The 26802-nt window shown below is 44.1% G+C and overlaps 1 protein-coding gene across 1 annotated transcript; it reads right to left on the bottom strand.

Annotated features, from left to right (window-relative positions):
* Window positions 1-375: 375 nt before the first annotated feature.
* LOC141996644 (arylamine N-acetyltransferase, pineal gland isozyme NAT-3-like) lies at window positions 376-12149 on the bottom strand. Its single transcript, XM_074968835.1, has 3 exons — window positions 11887-12149; window positions 3959-4170; window positions 376-1324 (listed from the first exon to the last, which is right to left on the bottom strand). Exon 3 carries the CDS (start codon window positions 1317-1319, stop codon window positions 447-449), a length of 873 nt encoding a protein of 290 aa, XP_074824936.1. The 5' UTR covers window positions 1320-1324; window positions 3959-4170; window positions 11887-12149; the 3' UTR covers window positions 376-446.
* Between the last annotated feature and the right edge of the window lie 14653 nt (window positions 12150-26802).

Below are 26802 nucleotides of genomic sequence, written 5' to 3'. Positions count from 1 at the left end.
GGGAAGAAGGAGGATCCAGGGAACTACAGGCCAGTCAGCCTCACCTTAGTCCCTGGAAAAATCTTCACTTTGCCATTCTGCATATGGAAAGGGCAGCTCCATGGGATTAAAGAAGCAGGGAAGGGGCAGAAACTTGCCTCCAGCCCCCAACCCCAACCCCACCCTATGCACCAGCCAGTGCAGTGGAGCCCAACAGAGTGGAAAGTACTCTGCTACTGGCATAAGCCTGGAAGACATAATTTACCAGCTGAAGCCAGGGGAGAAGCAGGGAAGAAATTGTAGCTCCAAGAGTCACAATTTCTTTGCTGGGGTAGCACTGCTCCGTGCCAGCCCTTGTTCTATGCTAGGCAGAAAGTGACAGCCTAGTCCTTCATTTTTTTCAATAATTGAATGCTGGGAAAGAGATTCTCTTTGTTGCTGTATGTAATTATATTCTGGCCAATAAATTAAAACATAGACAATCTGCTGCTGTTAACTGGGGTGAGTTTATGATCTAGCATTACTCTGAATTTGTCTTTCAGTGTTTTTTCCACCTCCTCATCTGTAAGTGTTGTGGATTCCATCAGATCCATGTTCTCCTTGTAATTGTATTTTACCTTGGTGAGTTTCCACCCAACTAAAGCCCAAAGGCCATCAGTGGTCTGGAGGCTACAGATGGACTTTGTTACAAACAGGGAATCTGGAGATGTCTGGAGATACACACTCTGGGGCCTGAAATCTTCTATCTCTCGTGGCTCAAGGGTAAACAGGTAAACTTTCCTACATGCATTTTTTCCCAGATTACTGGAATTAGAGAAGCTTTGGTTGGGATTATATTGCTTCCTTTTGATTTTCTCAAAGTACCAGATCCCATTGTCTTCCATGAAGCGAAAGATGCCGGGAACCTGGGGCTGGTCTTTCCCAGAAATCAGTTCCATTGGCTGCCACATTTGATAGACCATTCCAAAGCCGCCGTCCACTATATAGGCTTTCCCATCCAGGACCACCTTTAGCAGAAGGTGATTAATATGATCATTATATGCATTTTCTTCTGGGCTGTAAACTTTTGCTCCTATAATGGTGGTGTCATATCCCAGCGTTTTCAGAACCCAAGATAAAAGATGGTTGTTTTCCATGCACCAGCCACCGCGTTTCTTCCTCACTATTTTGTCATAAACTGGTTCTAAGTCTAACTCGATGGTTTCACCGCAGTGGATGCTGAGGTTTTCAAAAGGAACAGCCCTGATGTGGTGCTGGAATATTGCAGTCAAGGTCTCGAAATCCAGGTTTTTGTAGGAGCCATGATAAGAAATTCTGGTGAAATATTCCGTGATGTTCATGTTACCTGTACGGTGAGTAAAAGAACAATAGTATGTGTCTGAAATGCTTGGATGAGTGTCACCATCCGTCATAGGAGCAGAACCTCTTTACACCCTATTTAAAATGAGTAAACCCCTTGCAGAAGAGAAGGAGATGAGTTTGCTTGTTTTACCATTGTGCCTAGTGGCTCCAGGTGTGCTAGGCACTCTACATACATGTTTTAAGAGGTACTTCCTGTCCAGAAGAGCTTACAATCTAAATAGACCAGTCAGACAAAGGAAGTGGTATTGTTCCCATTTTTCAGGTGGGGTATTGAGTCAGGGAGACAACTGTGGCCCAGATTATCAAAGATATTTAGGTGCCTACCTCAGGGAGAGTTAGAGGATCTGTGTTTAAAGGATGTACTCAAAGTCATAGTGGGAGCCAGAAACCACACCCAGGACTCCTAAACCCCAATCCAGTTCTTTAACTGCAGGGCCAGTCTTCTAGGCACGGCTTGGTTAAATATTTCCTGTGTTATTCATGCTGGTTGGCAGAGGGCACCTATCCCACTGTCTTCTGCTCTTAGTGCTGACAGGAGCTAGAAGCAGATTAGCACTCCTGGTGCTGTGGGCTTTCAGTGAGTCTGGCATCTCCATTCTCCTCTCCTTAGCAGGAGTGAATGGGAGGGGCTCGTTTTCTGCCTCTTACTCACCACCATTCCTGGTGGCTTAGCTCCCCAGCTTTGTGCCTCACTGGTCTAAGTGAGGTGTTCAGAGCAGGAAGAAGACACTCACTTTCCAAAAGAAGGAAATCAATGACTGTGACAGAGCATCATATCCACAACAGGCTTTTCCCCTCCCACAACATAATGTGAGATACAACAGGGAAGATAGGTTGCCCTTATTCTCCCTACTCACTGTTCCTTCCCACAATCTTCAGAGGCAACCAGCAGGCCCTGTGCCTGGAAGTCAATTGTCAAGGATGGTCAAGTAGATCTACAACCCCTTTACCTGACAGCAGCAGGACCTGACCCTCTCCATCTGCACCGTTGTTCCTGCCACACTGCCTTTTAGAAACTCTCGGGCCTGAGAGGGAGCCCAAAATGCACTGGGATTAGGGAATGCACCACCCATCAATTCAACACACTCTGGGGACTCCCAGACTTCAGTGTACAAAGGGCAGTGTGGCCAGCAATGAGACCAGGTTCTCCTTCCCATTGCTGGGGGAATGAAAGACGAGCCAGCCAGCAGCAGCTGAAGATCAAATCAAGGTGCGCAGGCTAGCTGGCTGTTCCCAGAATGTAATGTCCTGGTTGGGCAGAGATCGCTACTCAAGATCACAGCTCACAGTAAGCAATGCAGGAGGGAAGCCAGGACCTGGTGGAGAAAATCCAGGGGATAGGTGGCTCTTTGGGAAGGAAGCAGGGATTTTGATATGGACGAATAGGCTGACAGTTATACCCAGAGGACCAAAGAGTTAAAACCACCAAACATCAGCCTACTCTGAGGATCAGATTCAGAATGACTGGTCAGAGCGCACATGATTGATCCGAGAGGCCTCAAACATTCTCAGGTACCTCCTGTGCCTTAAGAAAAAGGCATCCTAAACCCATGGGATAAAAGTCCCATTGCTCTGCTCTCTAGGTAGCACTTCCTCCTTGGTTTACATGATTTGTGTATTTTAAACTTACTACACTAAGGATATAAGAAGTATTCAATCTGGATAAAGTTATCAGTGTGCAGTACTGAAAAACCCACAAAAACCCCATCATATGAAAGAAATGGGGAAAATACCCCAAATATAAAACAATATTGCTCCCAATTAGGACAATATGCAGGCAGGGTCAGAAATGTCCCCAACTGGTGCTGTTCAGAATGTATAGAAATGTAAATTGTAGCTATCCCAGTATCATCAACCCCAAAAGTTCAAATGTCGGGCCCCCAAAAAGCACACAGTTGGCTTAAAAATCATGAGATTTTAAAAAATAATAAATTTGGGTTCTTTTTCTTTATGTTCTGGTACTGGCGCATTTAGAGGTCACATTTTCAAGTTTTTCACAGCAACCATGAGGGCTAGAAAAAATATTTTTAAAAAAAAATGAGATCTGAGATTGTCAAGTAATAACCTGAGTCCAGCTTTGAAAGTTTTAAGAAAACCACCAAATATCACAAGAGTTATCAACCCTGCTATCCAACTTCAATTCCTTTTGTTTCTTTTTGGGTAGCAGTAAAGACAGTATTTTAAATGATTTTTTCCACTTCAAGGGAAATCTTACTGTGTTGTTGCTGCTCTAATTTTAAATGTATTGAAAGTATGTTGGCTTTGAAAACAAAATAAGATTTATTATTGCTTACAATTATCAGAAGCAGGCATAACATCAGAAGTGTCTGAATCTGTCCATCTGTCATGGTTATTTCTGGGTCACCTTTCACACTGGCATCTGAACCAAGCCAGATGATGTGAATGTGTATTCTGGCTGAGGCTGATAATTGAGAGAATAAGCCAGTAAGTCTGTTACACTGACACAAGAGAAGTCAAATCTGAAATCGGTTCAACATTCCCTCTCAATTCTTATGCAGTGTAGCCACTTCCTGCAATGTTTGTTCATAGGCCAGATTTGAATGCGCGTTTATGACCAAATCAGCCACAAAGATTCTAGGTTTAAAAAGTGTCTTACCTGTAAAAACAGTTCAACCACAAGTGTATCAGTTTTCACTCTCGCTTCCTTAGGCAGTAAACCCTCTGGCCTGGTTTTCAGTCCTTTATGCAGTGAAGTTGGGAATACGCAACAGTTCTCCAGCTTCTCTTGAGAGAAATTCCTTCTTTCATCACGTCACTTTCACTTTCTTCTGTAACTGATCGCCAAAGCCAGAGGAGGGAGGAGTTCAGCTGTAATGAGCTAGCAAATTTTAGTTGCACTGACATAATGAGGATTCTAACTCTGCTCATTAAAATGCACACTGTTTTGTCTCTTTCAGTGGCTAAATCCACTGGTTGGTTGTGGGGGAGAGGGAGAGTTATTTTTTTCAATAACATTATAATATCGGAGGATGATACTTCTTTCAGGAAATTAGGCAGCTAAGTGTTGGTCAGGAATTTAGGGCTGAAAGTTCATGAACAGTTGACCTGAGAAGATTTTCACTATTTGATATGTCACAAGAATGACAAGATTCTAGCACTGTTGAACACAAACATAAACCCTAGTGCTGATTGGGCAGCAAACCCAAATTCTTGTATTGTAGCTTAGTGTCTAATTTGTTATCCTTTGTCACTGCTACATTTCTTTGTGGATTACAGTAGATTTTTTTCTAGAATGTAAGTTCTTTGGGGCAGGGGCTGTGTCTTCTTGGAGCCTCTGGATGCTACTGCTACATAAGAATTAAAGAATAACTACTGCTATGTAGGATTCCCCCCATCACTAAGTATAACTCATATTGCTTTCCACCTAAGGATTAGTATGTATTTTTCTAAGCTAAACCTCATTTTGCTATTTTCCTCCCAAGTCTCAACTATTTCTAGATTCTTTTGTATTAATTCTCTGTGCTCAGCAACATCCTAATTTAATATCAACAAAACATTTCACTAAACTGCTGATTGGGCAGATAAATAAGTTCAGGCACAGATCTCTATGGTAACCCACTGCACAACCTGTCCCCCATCTCAATACTTTGCTCTTTGTCATTGCCATCTGTGGATGGTCTTTCACTCCATGTGACTGTGCTCAGGTCCAAGCCATGTTATCATCAAGGGAACAGGGTGCTTGACATAGGCGGACAACCCCTGGGAAGCTCCATGTTTGTAAAGACAAAGATAATTTTCCAGATTTCAACACTTAACAGATTTAACTGTCCAGGTTAGGTCCTGCTGTACTTACAGAGTCAGAACCCAGTGTTTTACTGGAGAGCAAGCCAAACCCCAAGCAATCAGACAGCAGTGTACTCTAAGCATTCTTCTGCTTTTTAAATCTCACTAGGAATTTCCCCATTTGGGGCGTTATGGGGAAGTGAGGGACTGAGAGCCCTAACTAGAGCCAGGCTCAGTGTAAGCACTGCCAGTCCGACACCTAAAAGAACCCATTTCCCACAACACAGCCTTTAACTGCTTCCTCCATGCAGAACATTGTTGATTTCAGGGCAGATCTCTACCCTCTCCTCACACATTTCCCCTTCCATCCCTCCCCTCTCCCTGAGCCTAGTGAAGTTAGTGGGTCTTTCCACTAATTTCAGTGGGCACTGGATCATGCCCTGAAAGAACCTGCTTCCCAGTGATCTTTCAATACAGAGGGAAAGGCTGGCCACAGCTCTCATCAGCAGCTTCCCTTCAGTCCGCTACAAAGTGTCATTTGGGAGCAGCACAAGGTATTTGCGCCATCCCCCAGGCCACAACCCCCTGGCTCTGCAGCATCCCCAGCCCTGCTAATCAGCAGGCTCAGGAATGGGTTCAAGAGGTGCATGCTGACCCCTCCTATGGCAGCTGAGCTCCTGGGCAGCAGGCATACTGCTGGTGGTGGGGACTATTCTTTTACAGGGTAACCCCACCCGCTCAGCATTGTGCTCTGTCCCTCTCTAGCGGCGGCTTGGCCTGAGAGCGATGAGCCTGCTGCAGCATTGGCTTACAAAGAGAGGTCTTCTAGTAGAGGCTTATGCAAAGAACCAGAGATGCCCAGGTTTGAGCCCTTCTGCTGATGGCCCAGCTGGGACACAGGGTAGGTATAACAGACACACCACTCTGAAGTGAACAAAGCGCCCTCTGATTCCTTACTGAGGATGATCGCAGAGTCCAGTCCTGCATTCCTTGAATACCTGAAACGTCTATTGTCATCAGAGCAGTTTGGGTGGATGAGGAATGGCAGAGTGGGACTGTGGCAGCCCCCATGAAGGCATTAGGATTCAGTCACCACTGTGGGTCTTAAACAGGGTGCTATTGGAACCCCTTGGGGGGTTAAAATGACAGCAAGCACCCCGGCTCAATGCAGAAGGACACAGCTGAGTCTTATGAGTCCAAACAGTCCAAGTTCAGACTTTATCCCCGCCATGTGTGTCTTAGTGCAGGTCTTCCCAGCCCAAGATCCAGGCTGAGTGTTCTCTTGCCTGGGATTTCAAACTGATGTGCAGTCTGTGGGAATTAAAGCACAATCACTGTTTTTAACAACCCGACAGTATAGTGACCATGAAACTGTTCTATAACTGATATTTGTCTTCACATGAAATTGTACAGCTCTAGCTGTTTATACAGATACATTTAATAAATGGGCAATTGCAGATCTTTGCTACATTCAATTTCTCCAGTTTCTCTTATTGGGGATGGGCAGGTGATCTGGTTGTTTCTCTGACCACAGAGAACTCTTTATTAACCACATTCTCTCATATTTCAGGCTGAATAAACATGTTATTTGTGATGCATTCACATTAACCAGGTCTGATTGTAATCATCCTTTGCATTCTTAAGAATTTGCAAGCCTGTTTTCAATAAATTATAGGGTTGGTCACGTTATTACATCCATCAGCATTTTAATTCATTCTCTTACCTACTTTAATAATCAAATTCTGAAAACTGTGTGATTAAAATGCTCTCTAGCAACAAATATATATTCTTCTGTTACCGCTGGTACCACGGTGAAATCTTAATGGTCACTAGATGTCACTGTAACTTTACTTGGTCTTCACACCTAACAAACTGATGCAATTCCCTTGCACTCTGATAGGCTTATGTTAAAGGCCCCTTAAAAAAACCATTATTAGTGATCAGAAAACTATTCCAAATATAAAGTTTACAGAAAAGAAAGTTGTCTGTAGTGATGTTGTAGCCATGTTGGTACCAGCATATTAGAGAGAGGTGAGATAATATCTTTATTGGACCAACTTCTGTTGGTGAACAGACACGCTTTCCAGCTATACAGAGCTCTTCTTCCGGTCTGGCAAAGGAACTCAGACCTAAACACTTGCCTTTGGTTGAGCCATTACCAGTAGTTTTGAGGCTGAGTTGATGTGCAAGGAACTACCAATTTTTTTTAAAAGAGCCTTGGTGGGGAACTTGATAACCCAGATTTTGAGTGTGTCAATTTCTTCAGACCCAGAATGTGACTGGACTCAATTTACTTTTTTCTAATGTACTTATAACCCATGTGAGTACTTACCATTCTGATCCTGATGGTTCCTATACACCTCAGGGTTAGCTATTGGACTTTGGACTTGTGCTGTAGAAAGAAGAAACTATTTGCATTTGAAAAGACCTCTTCTCAAGCAGCAAAGTTCAAGAGATTAAACTGCTGTGTCACTTTTGTCAACACAAACTTTGTGTCTTATTTTTGTTTAAACTTGACTTGTTTTTAAATCAGAAAATGTAGTTCCAGGAAAGTATTCATGTAAATGGATTAGGAAACACAAAGTCAACTCTGTTTATTGAAGGTAATCTATTGAACTTTTTAAGGAAATGGATTCACAGATTAGTTTATGGCTCCATTTCGTGCATGAATGACATATCTATAAATCGAGAGACATGATGGATGAGGTAATATTACTGTCTCATATCCTGAAACCAACACGGCAACAACAACACTGCAAATATCTGTATGCTGTAAGGCACTGATGTCCAGAAGATGGTGAATATATATGGTATAAACCAAACCCTAACTCCAGGGTTGCTGGAACAATTTGTATAGAGGGAGTGCTGAGAGCCACTGAACCAAACTGTAATCCCTGTACACACAAGCGCTGGCTTCTAATTTTCCCTAGGGGTAGGCAAACCCTGCTCAGCCCCAGGCTCCGCCCGAACTCCACCCCTTCCTCCAAGCCCCCACCCCGCCTCTTTCTGCCCCCACTCCACCGCCAGCCCCACCCCCACCCCATCCCTTCCCACAAGGCCCCACCCCACCCCACCTCTTCCCAGCCTCTTTCCACCCCCTCCCCCGAGCGAGCCCTGTCCCCACTCCTCTCCCTCCATCCCAGCGCCTCCTGCACACCGCTGAACAGCTGTTCCATGGCATGCAGGAGGCGCTGGCAGGGAGGAGGAGGAGTTGATCAGTGGGGGCTGCAGGCGGGTGGAAGGGGAGCTTGACTGTCGGTGGGTGCTAAGCACCCGCTAATTTTTTTCCACGGGTGCTCCAGCCCTGGAGCATCCACGGAGTCGGCGCCTATGCCTGTATATGATGAAAACCACTTCAAGCCAAGGGGTGCTGCTGCACTCTCAGCACCCCAAGTTCTCGCACATGTGCCTAACTCCTTTTCTTTACAGAGCTTAGTTCAGTGGGCTGTCTCTGAACACCAGACCACACTGCCTCTCGGATGGTCCAAGGAGCTCGGAAAAGAGTATTTCCCTGTCATCATTAGCAGTAGGGGTCAGACACAAGGTTTGTAGGGCTGTGGCAGTGTAGGGGCAGAGGACAGTCCTTGAGCCACCAGCAGATACAAAGGAGGAGACTAGAGAGAGCAACCCCCCAGGACGCCCATGGCATGAAGAGTTATGGGCCGAAACCGAGCTATGGAGGTGACCACCCTCCCGCCAGCGGTGATTGCTATGGGTGAAGAATGAGTGGACCCCACAAGCAGAATCTGGAGGATGACAAAGGGAGCCCCGCCAGGCAGCTCCTCCAGTAAGGAGGGAAAGAAAACACCTTCCTGTCAGGTAAGGGGGGAGATGTGTGACAGAGTGCTGGGAAACAGCAACTGAGGCTGCACTCTGGGCACTGTAACAACAGCAGTTGCTCTGGCGTAGCCCTGATTAGGAAGAGCTGTGCCTGATTGGTGGATTGGGATGGGTGGAGGAGCGTTAGCGAGCTAGCCCTTTACCCAAGAGATAGAAAAGGCCACGTGTGGATTTATTCTCATATAAACCTGAAGAAAAAGGGAACCCTAAGCTATTGTTTAGTAGTATTCACTTGCTGAACCAAACTATAATATTCATGGACATTGGCAGAACCCACCAAGGAGTATTTAACAAACAAATGGTGATATCCTATATGCAATTTCCCAGTATAAGGGACAAAGAAAAAGACTTGGATGAGAGACTAATTGTAGATGACAGGTTTCAGAGTAGCAGCCGTGTTAGTCTGTATCCGCAAAAAGAACAGGAGTACTTGTGGCACCTTAGAGACTAACACATTTAGTTGAGCATAAGCTTTCGTGAGCTACAGCTCACTTCATCGCTTGCAACTTCATCCGATGAAGTGAGCTGTAGCTCACGAAAGCTTATGCTCAAATAAATTTGTTAGTCTCTAAGGTGCCACAAGTACTCCTTTTCTTTTTAATTGTAGATGGTAACTAACCCCCATACTAACTGATTCAGTTAGCAAATGTGGGAGTGGCATGTCAGGGGTTAATTTTGATCGAGGCATGTGTGATGTCATTTATTTGTATTTAGAAATGGCAACGTATTACTAAGGAATAGTTGATAGAGGGTTTAATGTTGAAATTGAAAGACCTACATTTTATAAGGCCAAGAAAACCTCTGGGTGATCTTTGAGAGGTACGAATTAGTGCTTTGTTTCCTTTCTGGTGATTAGTTACAGGTTTATGCTGCCTACTGGAACCCTTATCTATTCTTTGGAAAGAGCAATAAATTGTGTGAAAGGAGGACAGCCAGACAGCCTTCTTTCATCCTTGAAACTATCCCAGCTGTGAAGCTCACAGGGAAGAATTTATCCTCTGTTTCACCCCTCTGGGGTTGTTTTGGTTTCCACCTTTCTTAAGCTGTACAGATTCCAATCATTTCAAATCTAAAGAGAGTGTTACCTTTCCAAGATCATAATATTGCATTGGTAATTGGTATAATATGAAATATGTGACAACAACAAAGTAAATGTCCACTGTAGACATCTCATGTACTGTATAGGGATAATAAAAGAATACCATAACCTAGGCATCTCTACCAGACAGACAAGTAACTATTCTGGCAGATTTGCTAAAGTTGCTTTTAAGAGAGTCATAATTAAATCTTCACCAAGGATGTTGGAAGAGCGGGATAGAAGTTGGTGTTGACATAAAACAGGTCCTCAGATTGGTTTGGGGACAACTTTTGCTTGTCTCTAAACAAGCAGAACCCCAAGGGTCACTCACTAGTACAAGCCATCATTTAAAAGACTCCTGGTAAGATGTAAATCAATATAAAAGTTTTTGGTGAAGTCCTCAAGATTTTCAAGTTGGGAACCACTAGCTTAAGTGTAACTTTTATCATCTTTGTAAAATAAAAAACCAGTAGCCCAAAGAGAGATTGTGATGGTTATGTGAGAAATCAAATTGACAACAAATATTTCTTTGTATGATTATATCTGAAGTTCTAAGTATAGTGCTGTGGGTTAAATTTCACTAAATATCCAAGTTAAAATAGTTATAAATTTAACTGTAGTTAGTTACGATTGTTTTAAGAATTGTAATAAAGTTGTTTAGTATCAGTGAGATGCTGAATTACATATACATGCTTTTACATATGGGAGTGTCCTTTAACAATTACATGGAGTTATGTTTTCGTATTAGAAAATAGGATTAATTATAATCAAGTTGTTTATTGTATTAATTTTGGTTAATGAACAAATGTTTAATTTGAAATGAAAAAAAGCATTTTAGTGTTTGGTATTGGAATGTTAATTTGATAGCTAACTCTGGAAGTTATCTAATGTAGAACAAAACTGGGTATCAAATTTCCCATGCTGGAGGCTGGAATAAATAAACTCACCTGGAATCACTGTTCCCTCTAAGCTGTGCGCATGTGCATGCACACGCAGATCCTAAACCCCGCACACATGGCGAAACACTGCGCGCACAAAAATTTGCACAGAAGACATTTTTTGCGCACACGGCCTGTCAAAAATTAGGGGGAACATTGTCTGGAATTAAAGTTAGTTTAAGATTAAAAGGAACTTTTAAGAGTATAGTACTATTCAATACACTGCAAAGGGTATAGTACTATTTCAATATACTGTTACAGCTTCTTGTTGAATATAACAATAAGAATTAAGGGAAAACAGAATTAAAATAGTAATAATTCAGTTTGTATTATATTTTCAATTATCATTGAGAGTTCTGATAGTCTAAAAGGAACTAAGGGCTTGTTGACACCGGAAATGCTTCAGCAGCCCAATTGCAGTGCTGTGGTGGTGTCACTGTAGGACTTCAGTATAGACACTACATACGCTGATGGGAAGAGTTCTCCCATCAACATAGGAAATCCACCTCCTCAAGAGGCAGTACTAGGTCAATGGACGAATTCTTCTGTCGACCTTAAGCTTTCTACACTGGGGGTCAGGTCAGCTTACCCACGACACTCAAGGGTGTGGATTTTTCACATCACTGAGTGACATAGCTGGGTCAACTTAATTTTTTAGTGTAGACCGGACCTAAGAATATGCCAAAAGAAAAACCTTGGTGAGATTGTGATGGCATCGGCTGAATGATGGGAAAGAATGCATAATACCTGACTTGTTTATGTGATAAAATGTATCACCTGTTGTCGGAAGGAGGATCATCCCCAAAATTTGCATTGTTCAGTGGTAAGTGTCAAAATTAGAAACAGATACTAAAGGGTGTGATCCAAACCTATCAGTGCAGATGAATGGAAAACGTATTCATAAAAAGCAGATTCTACCACCAGTTGGTAGAAGAGCAGCCTCACCTGAAAATCCTGAGCAAAGAATTCGTTCTGGATCCAGAAAGCTCTTCCCACTTCCTTTAGAAGTAGTTGTGAAAGGTCAACTTCCTCGCCCTAAGAGAGAGGAATTTCTTTAACTGAGTCCTTCATAGACAAAACTTATGGAGGATTCGGGTACACTGGTCCAAAGCTGCCTTGGGAAAAAGAAACTTTCCTAAAGGAAGGACAATCCAGTGGTTAGGCTATTAGCCTGGGATTCAGAAGACCTGCATTTAATTCTCTGCTCCACCATCGAGTGGGTAAGTCATTTAGGGGTACATCTATGCGGCAATAAAAAACCCGGGGCACTGAGTCTCAAAGCATGTATCAGCAGTCTTGGGCTTGCGGGGCTCAGTCTGCAGGCTTAAAATTGCAGTGTAGACAATCAGGCTCGCTCCAGCCTAAGACTGAACATCTACATTGCTTTGTACAGTCCCACAGCCCAAGCTATAGGAAAGTGAAGAGTTCTAGCACTCAGTGCCAACAGTCCCGGTAAAACACCAGAGTTAAAGCGTTCATTTTCATTATCTCCGATAGTTTAATTGTTAATCTGCAGCCATTCCAGCCAAAGTCCAACGTCCAAAGATTTGCAGTAATGCTCATGATACCAAACAGGAACTTCTGTGACTTTTATTCACAACTGGCACAAGCTCATGTGAGAGCAGCAAAATACGACAATAGATTTTCGCAGCACATTCCAAAAGTTCATGGCATTAAAGCCTAATTTTCAAACCCCGCCTCCATCTGCAAGCAATTGTGTGCATCTATACCCAAATACATCCACACACTGGCACGATGCCCAATTACTTTTGTATGTGCATATTCTAGCACCTGCACCAATGTGTGGGCACGTGTGTAGGTATGCATGAATGCTAGATTGTGCACACATAAAAGGGGGCCAAGTATGTGCCCCACCATTGAAAATCAGGCAATTAAATGTTATCATTTAAATCTGCATCTCCGCTAGGCCTGCCAGCCAGAGTAGAAATTAGTGCTAATTGGGCTGTGAGCGAGGTGGGTATGTGTCCATTGGAGGCAGAACTGAGATCCGGCAGTATCCCAACACACTACGCCTAGACTAGTGAACAGCCAGCGTATCCAGTCACCACCAATCTGGAGCACAGCTAAACCAATATATCCTAGAACCGAAAGAGTCTGTGTCTAATGGCAAACCACCCCAAGTCAGCTGGCCCACCAGGGTGTTAAAATATGCTATTAAAATGATGTAAGTATCCCTACACTGGATCATCTCTTAAACTGATTGACACCAGTTGATCTCCACTGACTTCCGTGGAGCTACTCCTGCTTGTGAATCTGTCCCACTGTGTTTACTCTCCAAGGGTCAATTTTTCCGCAGGTTTCATTAAAATTGCCGTCACCTACCCTGTCCTAGCCATGAATTTGACTCTGTTTCCTGCATTTCTTCTTGCCACAGGTACACAAGAGGGAAACTATTCTATCCGCAAAAATCAATCCCACGTGCCTTGCCCAAGATGAAGAGTTTGTTTTCTCTTTAAACTGATCATCTCTTCAAAGCTCTACTCTTTAAACTGATCATCTTTGTTCTTTTGTAACACAAGTTAAGCAGGTTCTCTGAGCCTAAGGAAATCTATGTGAGCATTTCATCTAGCTTACTTGCCTGAACAGATTCAGTAACTGAAAACACCTTCAAAGTCAACTCCGCTTTCATCTCCATTTTGTCCTAGTACATTACCATGGCTCTGTTGTAAAGGTGTAATATATGGTATTTGAAATGCCATGGGTGATATAACACCATTGATTATTTTTCAATCAGAGCCTCACCATTAAAGTCATTGGGAAGTGCTGTTTAAAAATCATTGGTGTAATATGGCCCCATCAGACCCACCATTCCGACCAATAGAGGTATCTGTTCATTCTACATTCCCAAAGGATCCACAGTATCTATCCCTTAGCCTCAGGATATCTGTAACCAGCTTTGTCATAGAAGTGAAGATTTTTTTCTCCCCTAGCATTATCCTGTTTCTCCTCTTGGAACCAAAACTATTCATCCCAGGGCAAGAAGTACTGGAGACATCCTTATTTAAAGGATCTTTCCAATTCCCCTTCTATCACAAGATCCTTTTAACTACGGAGGCCCTGTTGTCTTTCAAGACAAGTTAGACAAAATAGTCTGTAAAAAGCCAAGCTCTTCTGAGCTAAATTCAAAATTGTTTTCATTTGCTCAGTGAAACATAGTGTCTAAGTACAAAAGAAATTGTGCTTGGCTCAGAACTTCAGTCAAGACCGGCACCTGTAAAAATGAAATTCACTGATTGCTTTGACTTGCAAATGTTTCCACTCAGAAAAGAAGCTTTGGTTCAGTTTTTGGGGGGTCTTCATCGGACACTGGGACTGCCATCCAGGTGCAATTTGACTACAATAGTATAAAAAGAAATGTGAAACCGCTGACGTACACGATCAATTCTTCTTGCATAAATACAGAAGAGCAAAGGATTGCTTAGATACTATATTCCAGTAATTGTACCTGTACAATTCTCACTTTCCTGCCTGCCAGTGATTAGTAATGTTGATTCAGGTTATTGACTTATGATCATCACCCAGGGGAGTCATTGTTTGCCTTTGGAAGTAACAATATGTGCTCTTGGGATTAGCGTGCTGATTTAAAACACGCATGTTTACACATTCAGTCTAATAATAATATGTATGTTATGTGCACTGGCAAGTGTCCAGATCTTGCCACATCATCCTCTGTAACTCCTCTAAGAGCTGAACTTTTCTTTCTGGCCTAGATCCTCAGAGGTATTTAGACACCTAACTCCCACTGAAATCCCTACAGCTCAGACTCTCATCCAGTCCATCATTATCTCATGTCTTGATTACTGTCATTCTCCCCTCTAGCTCCTTGTTTCCTACACTGCACCCCTCAGTCCATTAAAATCACAGCTTCTCGGATCACCTTCCTTGCTTGAATCACTCCTCAAGCTCCCTGCCATCAGGGGAGAGGGAGAGGGAGAGAGAGAAAAAATATCTTACATTCCCTGGCATTGTGTGCAACAGTATTTATGCATGGATACAAAGGCAGACAGTAACATCTCTGTGAAAATCATGCAGTATTGAATGACAACAACAAATCAGTCCATCCCCCCATTCCCTCAATCACCACCACCACCCCACACACATGGCATATTTAAGCAGAAATGTGCTAGCACAAGCCAGTTTACTAGACAGAGCTACCTCTCAGGTGATGCTGAAGCAGAGGAAAACCTACATAGGTTCTTCCATGCCACCCACCACTGGGGCATCTGACCATGGCCTCTATTTTCCAAAAAGCAGATTTGCCATAGTATAAAGGGTGAGGCTCAGTGGCACTCAGCATTTTCCACTTGCTTCTGGGCAATTTTCTTAGCTTGAGCTAGGAACTTGGGCGTCAAAAGGGAATCCCATCATTCCCATGCAGCCTGAGCCATACTCTTCCAGTAATAAACCTACTTGTTTTGGTGGCGGCTCAAGAAATTCTGTTAACAGCTGAAGTAATCATTGTGCAAAGAATAAACCCAATGGCTTCACTAGTTTAAAACATCTTCCTTACAGTGCAGCTGCTGGGACAAAACACCATTTCAGGGTGTTAAATCGCCTACCTGCAGCAGCCATGGAGCACAGCTGGACTCTGTGTCTCCCCTTCCTCAGTGGAGACTCTCTCACCCTGCAACTAGGCTCTTGCGCATGGCACTAGGGAATCTGCTGAGCATGCTTCAGAGAGTTTGCCCCAGACAGCTTACCTGCACATGAGCTGAAGCTACCATATTTGGATCTGGATTTCAAAAACTCCAAAGCTGAAGGGTATCTGGGTCTGAGGTTTTGATTCAGACCATTCTAAAGAAAAATGGACTGTTAAAAATTCTGATCTGGACCTGCATTCACAATTCTGACACCTTCAAAATTCAGAAGTGCTTGGATCTGGATACTGGGGTTTGACCCAGGAGTCCTTTTCCAGCTGTCTGATTATCAAACTGCTAAGAAAGGAATGAAATAGCCCTTAGCTCAAAGTTTGTTCACTAGCCCTTCCCCTCCATTCCTGGCATTCACCCAGGGGAATCAGGAAATTCTGTTGTCAGGGATGGAGAGGCTGGTGCATAGGGAGCTGGCGCTCCATGACTGACCTCAGAAACAGACTGGTCAACCAGATAAGATCTGTAAAAGGAGCCAAGCAAAGCTAGATATCCAGCTAGTCCTATAGGAAGAGGGCAAGAGTCAATGGAGATAACACCAAATATGAGCCCCAGGAGGCTACGGGATGGGTTGCAGAGGATTGCAAGGGACAATAGGAATCGAGAGGACCTGCAGCCAGAGGGAACAGGAGATAGTGGAGAATCGCGCCATCGCCAGGAAAAGGCAGGTCTGTGTGATTGGGGACTCCTTACTGAGAAGAATAGACAGGCCTGTAACAAGGGCTGATCCAGAGAACAGAAGGGTGTGCTGTCTCCCGGGTGCTGAGATATGGGATGTGGACCTGAGGCTGAAGAGGATCCTAACAGGAGCGGGAAAGAATCCACTGATTGTCCTTCATGTGGGAACAAATGTTACTGCTAGATTCTCATCAGAACAAGTAGGGATAAAGTGAGAGAGGCCAAAAAGCCATGTAGAGTTGGACCTTGCAAAGGGAATTAAAACCAATAGTAAAAGGTTCTATAGCCATATAAATAAGAAGAAAACAAAGAAAGATGACGTGGGACCGCTAAACACTGTGGATGGAATGGAGGTTAAGGATAATCTAGGCATGGCCCAATATCTAAACAAATACTTTGCCTCAGTTTTTAATGAGGATAATGAGGAGCTTAGGGATAATGGAAGGACGACAAATGGGAAGGAGGATATGGAGGTAGATGTGACCACATTTTGGTAGAAGCCAAACTTGAACAGCTTAATGGGACTAAATTGTGGGGCCCAGATAATCTTCATCCAAGAATATTAAAGGAATTGGCACATGAAATTGCAAGCCCATTAGCAAAAATTTTTAATGAATCTGTAAACTCAGGGGTTGTACTGTATGACTGGAGAATTGCTAACATAGTTCCTATTTTTAAGGGAAAAAATGTGATCCAGGTAACTACAGGCCTGTTAGTTTGACATCTGTAGTATGCAAGGTCTTGGAAAAAAATTTTGAAGGAGAAAGTAGTTAAGGACATTGAGGTCAATGGTAATTGGGACAAAATACAACATGGTTTTACAAAAGGTAGATTGTGTCAAACCAACCTGATCTCCTTCTTTGAGAAGGTAACAGATTTTTTAGACAAAGGAAATGCAGTGGATCTAATTTACCTCAATTTCAGTAATGCATTTGATACGTTTCCACATGGGGAATTATGAGCTAAATTGGAAAAGATGGGGATCAATATGAAAATTAAAAGGTGGATAAGGAACTGGTTAAAGGGGAGACTACAATGGGTCACACTGAAAGGTGAACTGTCAGGCTGGAAGGAGGTTACTAGTGGAGTTCCTCAGGGATCGCTTTGAGGACCAATCTTATTTAATCTTTTTATTACTGACCTTGGCACAAAAAGTGAGAATGTGCTAATAAAGTTTGCGGATGAAACGAAGCTGGGAGCTATTGCCAATACAGAGAAGGACCGGGCTATCATACAGAAAGATCTGGATGAGCTTGTAAACTGGAATAATAGTAATAGGATGCAATTTAATAGCGGAAAGTGCAAGGTCATGCATTTAGGGATTAATAACAATAATTTTTGTTATAAACTGGGGACGCATCACTTGGAAATAACAGAGGAGGAGAAGGACCTTGAAATATTGGTTGATCACAGGATGACTATGAGCTGCCAATGTGATATGGCTGTGAAAAAAGCTAATGCGGTCTTGGGATGCATCAGGCAAGGTATTTCCAGTAGAGATAAGGAGGTGTTAGTACCATTATACTAGGCACTGGTGAGACCTCATCTGGAATACTGTGTGCAGTTCTGGTCTCCCATGTTTAAGAAAGATGAATTCAAACTGGAACAGGTACAGAGAAGGGCTACTAGGATGATCCAAGGAATGGAAAACCTGTCTTATGAACGGAGACTCAAAGAGCTTGGCTTGTTTAGCCTACCCAAAAGAAGGCTGAGGAGAGATATGATTGCTCTCTATAAATATATCAGAGGGATAAATACCACGGAGGGAGAAGAATTATTTAAGCTCAGTACCAATGTGGACACAAGAACAAATGGATATAAACTGGCCATCAGGAAGTTTAGACTTGAAATTAGATGAAGGTTTCTAACCATCAGAGGAGTGAAGTTCTGGAACAGCCTTCCAAGGGAAGCAGTGGGTGCAAAAGACATATCTGGCTTCAAGATTAAGCTCGATAAATTTATGGAAGGGATGATATGATGGGATAGCCTAATTTTGGCAATTAATTGATCTTCAGCAATTAGAGGTAGATATGCCCAATGGCCTGTGATGGGATGTTAGATGGGGTGGGATCTGAGTTACTACAGAGAATTCTTTCCTGGGTGTCTGGCTGTTGAGTCTTGCCCACATGCTCAGGGGTTAGCTGATCGCCATATTTGGGGTCAGGAAGGAATTTTCCTCCAGGGCAGATTGGCAGAGGCCCTGGGGGGTTTTCGCCTTTCTCTGCAGCGTGGGGCACGGGTCACTTGCTGGAGGATTCTCTGCACCTCGAAGTCTTTAAACCACAATTTGAGGACTTCAAATAGGTTAGAAGACATAGGTTAGAAGTTTGTTACAGGAGTGGGTGGGTGAGATTCTGTGGCCTGCATTGTACAGAAGGTCAGACTAGATGATCATAATGGTCCCTTCTGATATTAAAGTTTATGATTCTATGAATACCTTGTGATTAAGAATCCTAATTTCCAACATGTATTTCCCTTCAAGGCCTCATGAATAGGAGAGACAAGGTGGGTGAGGTACTATCTTGTACTGGATCAACTTCTGTGGGTGAATAAGACAAGCTTTCCAGCTCTTCTTCAGGTCTGTGTAAGCTCAAAAGCTTGTCTCTTTGGTCCAATACAAGATATGACCTCACCTATCTTGTCTACCTAATATCCTGGGACCAACACAGCTACAACAACAGCAATCATGAATGGGAGGGACAGGTACCTTTCCCTCCTTCTTCAAACCATGGCTTCCTAGGAGCTGGAGTAACTATTATTCCCTTTGTGGGCACAGGCAGGGGTAAAGGAGGGTTTTCTTGAACTTCCTTCTTCCTGGTCAGCAGTTTGACTGTCATTTTTGGTTTCAGAGATTCAATGACGGATTAACCTTTACTTGGAACAGGGTCTCTGTTGGTTTCTACTGATCTCTGTTAGTCGGAAGACTGGTAGCTCTGGGAAAGGGTAGCCCATGGATCCTTTGTTCTGTTCCAAAAGTGAATTGCCAGCTGCTACCAATAGGACCCAGAAGAAAAATTTCAACTTGAATGTCCACAAAGGTTTATGTTCTTCTAAACCAGTTCTCTAGTAAACAGGTTGATTTCAATGGGCACTAGGCACTGAAATACCTTTGAGGGCCTCGGCCCGCATGTAACCTACATAGGCACTAATGGGAGCTGAGGCTAAGCCCCTAATCCTGCTTTAGGTGAACTTCTTTATGCAAAGCAGTATAAGTCTTGCTATTTTTCATTCTTGTTAGTTTAAAATGAGTTATTCCACTTGTCTATCTATATTAATCCCAACACCTCAGGTGCCCTGGTACATTGGATTATGATGCCTGCAATATTTGGTTTGTTGCCGTGTTTTTGCTCCTGTATTGGCTCCAGGATATGAGAGAGACAAGGTGGTGGAGGTAATATCTTTTATTGGATCACTTCTGAACCCACCTTGTTTTGCTTTTGACGTTCCTATTTGTGATTCAGGACACTGTGGCTTTGTGATCTGTATTCTGTCTGGATGGTCTTTCTATTTATCTACCAAGCTGCCATGCGAATTTAATCTGTTTCCTTGAGGTCGAACTCCTTTCATCTTATAGGTGAGCAAAAGAAAATTGATAGCTTTAAACTCTCTTTGAATTTTGTGGCTCAGCTGGGGGGGAAACTGACCCTCTCTTTATAAATTGTGAAGCAGAATTGTCTTCACTGCAAATTTGCGCCATTCTGTCACACTGAACTCCACTTAATGCATAATGTCAAATGTGCAGACAAACTAGAAGATAATGAATGTCATTGAATGAGTATTAATGATACTATTATCAATTATTATTGTCCCAAATGTTTCCTATCTCCTCTCCTTAGGGTGGTATTTTCAAAAGAGTTCAGTTATTGGCCTAATGCTGCTGCCATTACAATCAATGGGAATTTTACAATGACTTCAATGGAAGCATATTTAGGCCAATGCTGGATGGATTTGAAAATCTCACGCTGGTGACACACTGTGACGTTAAGAACAGCCCCAGGGCAGAGGGCTAGGGGCACCAAAATATCTGGTAATGAATTGTAGCTGGCTTAACCAGTTCAAGTGTACCCCAAGTCTTTAATGTCATGAAATGTATCTGGTAAGTGTCATGCAAGGTGTCAGTGAAAAGCTCGTGACTCACTGGTTATTAATATCATTGTGTGATGTAGATGCAAGCATCTGATGCAAAGTTATGGACATCAACTGAAATTATAATTCTTAAAATGTGTTTTCCCGCCACGCAGGAATTAACCCACCTTAGACAAAGGAATGTCATTTCCCCACCTGGAAATGACTTCCAAAGTACTTGGAAAGACAATGAGAATGTATTTACATGCCACATAAACAGACCCATCAAGCTAACAGGGATGTGAAGGCAATTGTTACACTATGGGGTGGGGGGAAGGAGATTGGCAATCACATGTCTAATGTTCATTCAGTTGCACCAGAGGGGGCAGAAACTAAATAATTTGCATTTTAGCAGACAACCCAAGCAGGGGAAGATGCAGCAGAACACGCCCTTCAAGACAGACTCCATGTTGCCTACTTCGCAGCTGGAAATAGACTTTTGTCTGGATGTCTCCTTCAGAAGAATCTTCTTCAAAGATTCAATGGACGATAAAAGAGAGGGGTCCAGAAACCCAATTTATCTATCCTTCACCTAAGAAGACAAGGGTACCAGCCTTTTGACTTTGGAGGATATATCTTGATCCAGGAGCGCCATCAGCCATTTTGATGGAAACACATGCTGAGGATTTTACTTTGAACCAAGTTTTCTTTGCTAATTTTTAGTTAGTAAAAAGCATTTTATCTATATTTCTCTTGTCACAATTGCCGACTTTAACCCTTATGCTTGTACTCCCTAACACCTCTGTCTTTGAAATGAAAATTCACTTGTTTTACTTTTAATCTAAACCAGTCCAGAGCTGTGTTTGAACTGAACATTTTGGTAACTCCAGTTAAAGTAACAAACTGTTGGATGTTGACTCTTTAAAGAGCAATAAACGTTACCATTCCACTGATTGTCCGGGACAGGGCTGGATATTTCATAATATGTGTTTGGGGGGAAATTCTGGGCTGGGGAAAGTGTGAAGTCAGTTGTTAACCAAGACTAGTGGAGACGAGTGGAAATCCGTGGTATTGCAGGCAGGCTTCTGGATCCAAAACATTGGACCAGGACTGCCCAATACACAGACATAAAGTGCATGTTTGTTTCTGACTGTGGACATTCCCAGCAGAGAGCTACAGTAGCAAAGTTTTAAGGCATTTAAAGGTTATAGGGTCAGAGTTGACAACTCTCCACTGGTTTGGATTGCACCTCAGAATGTAACACACATCACATCAATGCTATTTCATCTAATGAAGGATCCTAGTGTAACCCCCCACCCACCATAAATCAGTAGACTTGCCCCTCTCGGACCAACTTAAGCCCTGGTGTAAGTGGGCGTAACTCCTTGGATTTCACTAGCTCCACATGCACTGCTCAAAAAATTAAGAAGAAAAACCACAAAGACTAAATGTCAGACATTTGGGAGAAAAGGAGAATCGTAACAGAGAGCCAGATCCTCTCCTGCTTTCTGGTTGTTTGTACTGCTCAGGTATTGCCACATAATCAGCAATATGCCCTAATAAGATGGCTGGAGATTATGCCTGTTTAGGGGAATCCCCAGGAGGCATAAAGTCAGTATAGCCAGCTCTATGCCAGCAGCTTCTGCCCCCCTGCACTGCAGGCATGTGGGCAGGGTGGAGAAGCTGGGAGTTGGGTCACTGCAGTGATCCTGAACTGATCTAAATTCTACCTGAGCCAGGCCCTGGATCGAGCACAGTTTGAGCAGAAGTCCTATATCGCTCCCAGGAGAGAAAGCTTCCAGAGTGGAGCCAGGAATCTGAGTAGGGGAAATAGTAGGGCTGGATTAACTCGTAATTCCTGGCATGAGTGTGAAGGATGCACTGGAGAGAACTGAGAAATCGTAGCAATGTGCTTATTTTTAAAGCAAAATAATTTTCTCCCTTCTTTACAGAGCCATTTGTGTTGCGGGTGGATAAGTAGCAGAAGGAATTACAGGTGGGTTGATTCTTCTCTCACTTATCCTCATGCAGGTGCAGAGCAAGGAGGAGCACCACTGAAGTCAATGGAGTTACACCAATGTAAGTCAGAGAGGGATCTGGCCCTATACGGTGCCTAGAGGATGCAGGCATTTTATCACTATCTCTAGGTATCATTTAAATAATTAGTTGATGATGGTAAAGCTCTCTGAAGATGACAAGCACTGGATAAGTGCTGGGTATTATTATTTATTATTAGCTGTCAGTGATCACAGGTTTTGAGTTCCTTTCAAACTTTTCTTTTCAAAACTCTGCCCTCCTTCCATCTCTCCTCCGCCCCCCGAGAACTCCTCCTTCTTGGAGTGTGTCAACCAACTTTATAGACATGTACTGGTCCATTTTGTTGCTCAGAAGGCCAAACCCATGATGGATGGTTGCAATTGCATGACGTCTATCATTTGGTTACATTGCTTGGACAAGTATTGAAACATTTTTCATCAAGATCACTTTGTAAAAAAGTGTAACCGACAGAGAAAAACTAAAGGACTAAACCAAATTAAATAATAAAAGTGAAATCTTGGCTCCTGTTCACGTATCAGAGACTTTTCTTATTGAGTTTTACTGGGAAGGGAGGGGCATTAGGTTTTTTTTTTAAGAACCAAGAGTAAAATGTTCAAAAATGCCTAAATGACTTAGGAGCCTACAGGCTTGTCTGCATGACAAAGCCACACTAGTTGAACTAAAGGTAAGGTGTGATTTTAAACCAGTGTACTTAGCACTGTGCAAACCCCTGTTTGAATGAGCGACTTATTTCTGTTTAGCTTAAGTTGATTAGGAATTGGCTTAAACTAAACAAAACTATGTCACTTTTAAACCAAAATGAGTGTCCACACAGGGGCAGAAAGAAGGATCGTATGAGGGAAAAGGCTAGGTGGGTAAACTCTTCCCATCACAGCTGAAGACAGGTCAGTGAAGAAATGGAATTGTTAACCTTTATCTCTAGACCTCCACTGGTACATGCAATTTCAGTGGTATATTCGCCTGTGTTCTCTCATTGCTGATTCAGTCAGGTGTCAGCAGTGCTTTCTGGATATCCGTAGTATTTCTCCAGGGCATTTGTGCTCTTTTACATTTGGAGTTAATAGGTAGGCAATTGCCTACCCAGGCTCTGAAAGTCCTGAGTTCTGAGCAGTACCTTCGGTGACATTAGTAGCACTGGGCATATTAATGTTCTCGAGGTCTGTGAACCCTTGCATGCTTTATATTCATTGGCTTCTTTCAATATTTACATGTATCAGTAATAATTGCAGTTGGCTCTGTATTTACAGCATCTGTCATGCGGTGTTTGTTTTGTTCTTAGTGGTGCAGTGACTGACTGAATTCCCAGACTCTTCTCCTCCCCTTGACTAATGGAGGACGGACTGCTCTGTGACTGTGTTCTTAACGACAGGCTCGGAAGCAGTTTGCCTAAAGAATAATTATGGAAGGAAATTACTGTGCTGAATCTTTCCTTTGCCTCCTCTCAGAAGAGTAATGAGGCATAGGTGATGCATGGGTGGGGAGAGGGGGATCATGGGGGGGGTGTCAAGTGCCCTCCCAGGTTTCTTGGGGGCGGGGCTGGAAGAGGGGCTCTGTCCTCCTCTGGGGCTTCCCCCCACCCCCCAGCACACTCGACTTCCATCCCTGGCAGCAATACCCGGGTGGGAAGCAGAAGGGCAGGACCAGCCTCTTCTCACGCCGGCCAGAGGGCGCTAGAACAATTGGTATTGTGGGGGTGCTAAGAGTCATTGAACCGCCCTGTAAACCTTGTATCTGATGGAAAACACTTCAAGCCAGGGGGTGCGGCAGCGCCCCCAACATCCCTACCTCCATCACCTAGGACACCGGCCACTCCGCGTTGCTGCTCTGTGCAGCGTGGCGGCTGCCTGCGAGAGCCCAGTTGGGAAGCCTGACTTCTCTGCTCCCCTCCCAGGGCTGGCTGCCAGGGACAGGGGCTGAACGTGCTGGGGGAGGGTTGGAGGTGCAGCGGGAGAAGGACAGCACCCCCAGGTAACTCTGGGGAGGAGGGGAGAGCGCAGTGGTCACCTGGCTAGGCACAGGTTGGGGAGGAGGGGGGGCGCTAGGGAAGGCTCTGGGAGCAGGTTCCCTGGCCTCTGCACAGCCAGGGCCAGGGCTGGCCCCAGCCAGGCCCAGAGGCACATGCTCCCTGCTCTTGTGGCTCCAGCCTCCCAGGAGCTGGTGGGATTGGCTGCCCTGGCCCAGGGAGATGGGGCTGGAATTCCTCCCAGAGGAGACATGTTGAGCGGTCACGTGTCCTCCCCTTTACGTTGTGCCCCTCCAGTATCAGGAGGCACCCGTCATCTGTGTAATGAGGGAAAGAGTCAGTCCTTGGCAATGGAAGCTGATCCCGCGGTCTCAGGAAACACTTTCTAAAACATGCACTTGGTTGTTGTGAAAGTCACTGGTGTGATAACTGTGCAATCTGAAGTTCTCTGTCAACACCCCAGTAGGAATGCAAGATTCTCCCTCAAGGTCAGACCAAAGTGTATCAACACAGACCTCTAGTGGTTACAGAGAACATTTCAGCTTCCAGGCCTGAGCCCTGGTCTACACTAGGAGTTTAGGTCAAATTTAGCAGCATTAAATCAATGTAAACCTGCACCCGTCCACACGATGAAGCCCTTTTTTTGACTTAAAGGGCTCTTAAAATCGATTTCCTTACTCCACCCCTGACAAGTGGATTAGCGCTTAAATCGGCCTTGCCAGGTCGAATTTGGGGTACTGTGGACACAATTCGACGGTATTGGCCTCCAGGAGCTATCCCAGAGTGCTCTATTGTGACCACTCTGGACAGCACTCTCAACTCAGATGCACTGGCCAGGTAGAGAGGAAAAGGCCCGCAAACTTTTGAATTTCAATTTCCTGTTTGCACGATCACCTGCAGCTTGTCATGCTGGCCAGAGCTCATCAGCAGAGGTGACCATGATGGAGTCCCAGAATCGCAAAAGAGCTCCAACATGGACCAAACGGGAGGTACGGGATCTGATCGCTGTATGGGGAGAGGAATCCGTGCTATCAGAACTCCGTTCCAGTTTTCGAAATGCCAAAATATTTGTCAAAATCTCCCAGGGCATGAAGGACAGAGGCCACAACAGGGACCCGAAGCAATGCCGCTTGAAACTTAAGGAGCTGAGGCAAGCCTACCAGAAAACCAGAGAGGCGAACGGCCGCTCCGGGTTAGAGCCCCAAACATGCCACTTCTATGATGAGCTGCATGCCATTTTAGGGGGTTCAGCCACCACTACCCCAGCCGTGTTGTTTGATTCCTTCAGTGGAGATGGAGGCAACACAGAAGCAGGTTTTGTGGACGAGGAAGATGATGATGATGAAATTGTAGATAGCTCACAGCAAGCAAGTGGAGAAACCGGTTTTCCCGACAGCCAGGAACAGTTTCTCACCCTGGATCTGGAGCCAGTACCCCCCGAACCCACCCAAGGCTGCCTCCCGGACCCGCCAGGCAGAGAAGGGACCTCTGGTGAGTGTACCTTTTAAAATACTATACATGATTTAAAAGCAAGCATGTTTAATGATTAATTTTCCCTGGCATTTGCGGCTCTCCTGGATGTACTCCCAAAGCCTTTGCAAAAGGTTTCTGGGGAGGGCAGCCTTATTCCATCCACCATGGTAGGACACTTTACCACACCAGGCCAGTAGCACGTACTCGGGGAATCATTGTAGAACAAAGCATTGCAGTGTATGTTTGCTGGCATTCAAACAACATCTGTTTTTTATCTCTCTGTGTTATCCCCAGGAGAGTGATATCATTCATGGTCACCTGGTTGAAATAGGGTGCTTTTCTTAAGGGGACATTCAGAGGTGCCCGTTCCTGCTGGGCTGTTTGCCTGTGGCTGAACAGAAATGTTCCCCACTGTTAGCCATGGGGAGGGGGGAGGGGCTAGCCACGTGGTGCGGGGAGTTAAAATGCGACCTTGGAACGAAAGCACATGTGCTGTGTATGTAATGTTAACAGCAAGGTTTACCGTGAAAGAGTGTAGCCATTGTTCTAGAAAATGTGTCTTTTTAAATATCACTGTCTCTTTTTTTTCTCCACCAGCTGCATGTGTTTTAAGAATCACAGGATCTTCTCCTTCCCAGAGGCTAGTGAAGATTAGAAGGCGAAAAAAACGCACTTGTGATGAAATGTTCTCTGAGCTCATGCTGTCCTCCCACACTGACAGAGCACAGACGAATGCGTGGAGGCAGACAATGTCAGAGTGCAGAAAAGCACAAAATGACTGGGAGGAGAGGTGGTGGACTGAAGAGAGTAAGTGGTGGGCTGAAGAGAGTAAGTGGCGGACTGAAGAGAGGGCTGAAGCTGAAAGGTGGCGGCAGCATGATGAGAGGAGGCAGGATTCAATGCCGAGGCTGCTGGAGGATCAAACCAATATGCTCCGGCGTATAGTTGAGCTGC

Source organism: Natator depressus, chromosome 12, assembly GCF_965152275.1.
Source record: "Natator depressus isolate rNatDep1 chromosome 12, rNatDep2.hap1, whole genome shotgun sequence".
Lineage (NCBI taxonomy): Eukaryota > Metazoa > Chordata > Testudines > Cheloniidae > Natator > Natator depressus.
The sequence above is the reverse complement of the archived record's forward strand: the minus strand, read 5'-3'. Positions and strand labels throughout refer to the sequence as shown.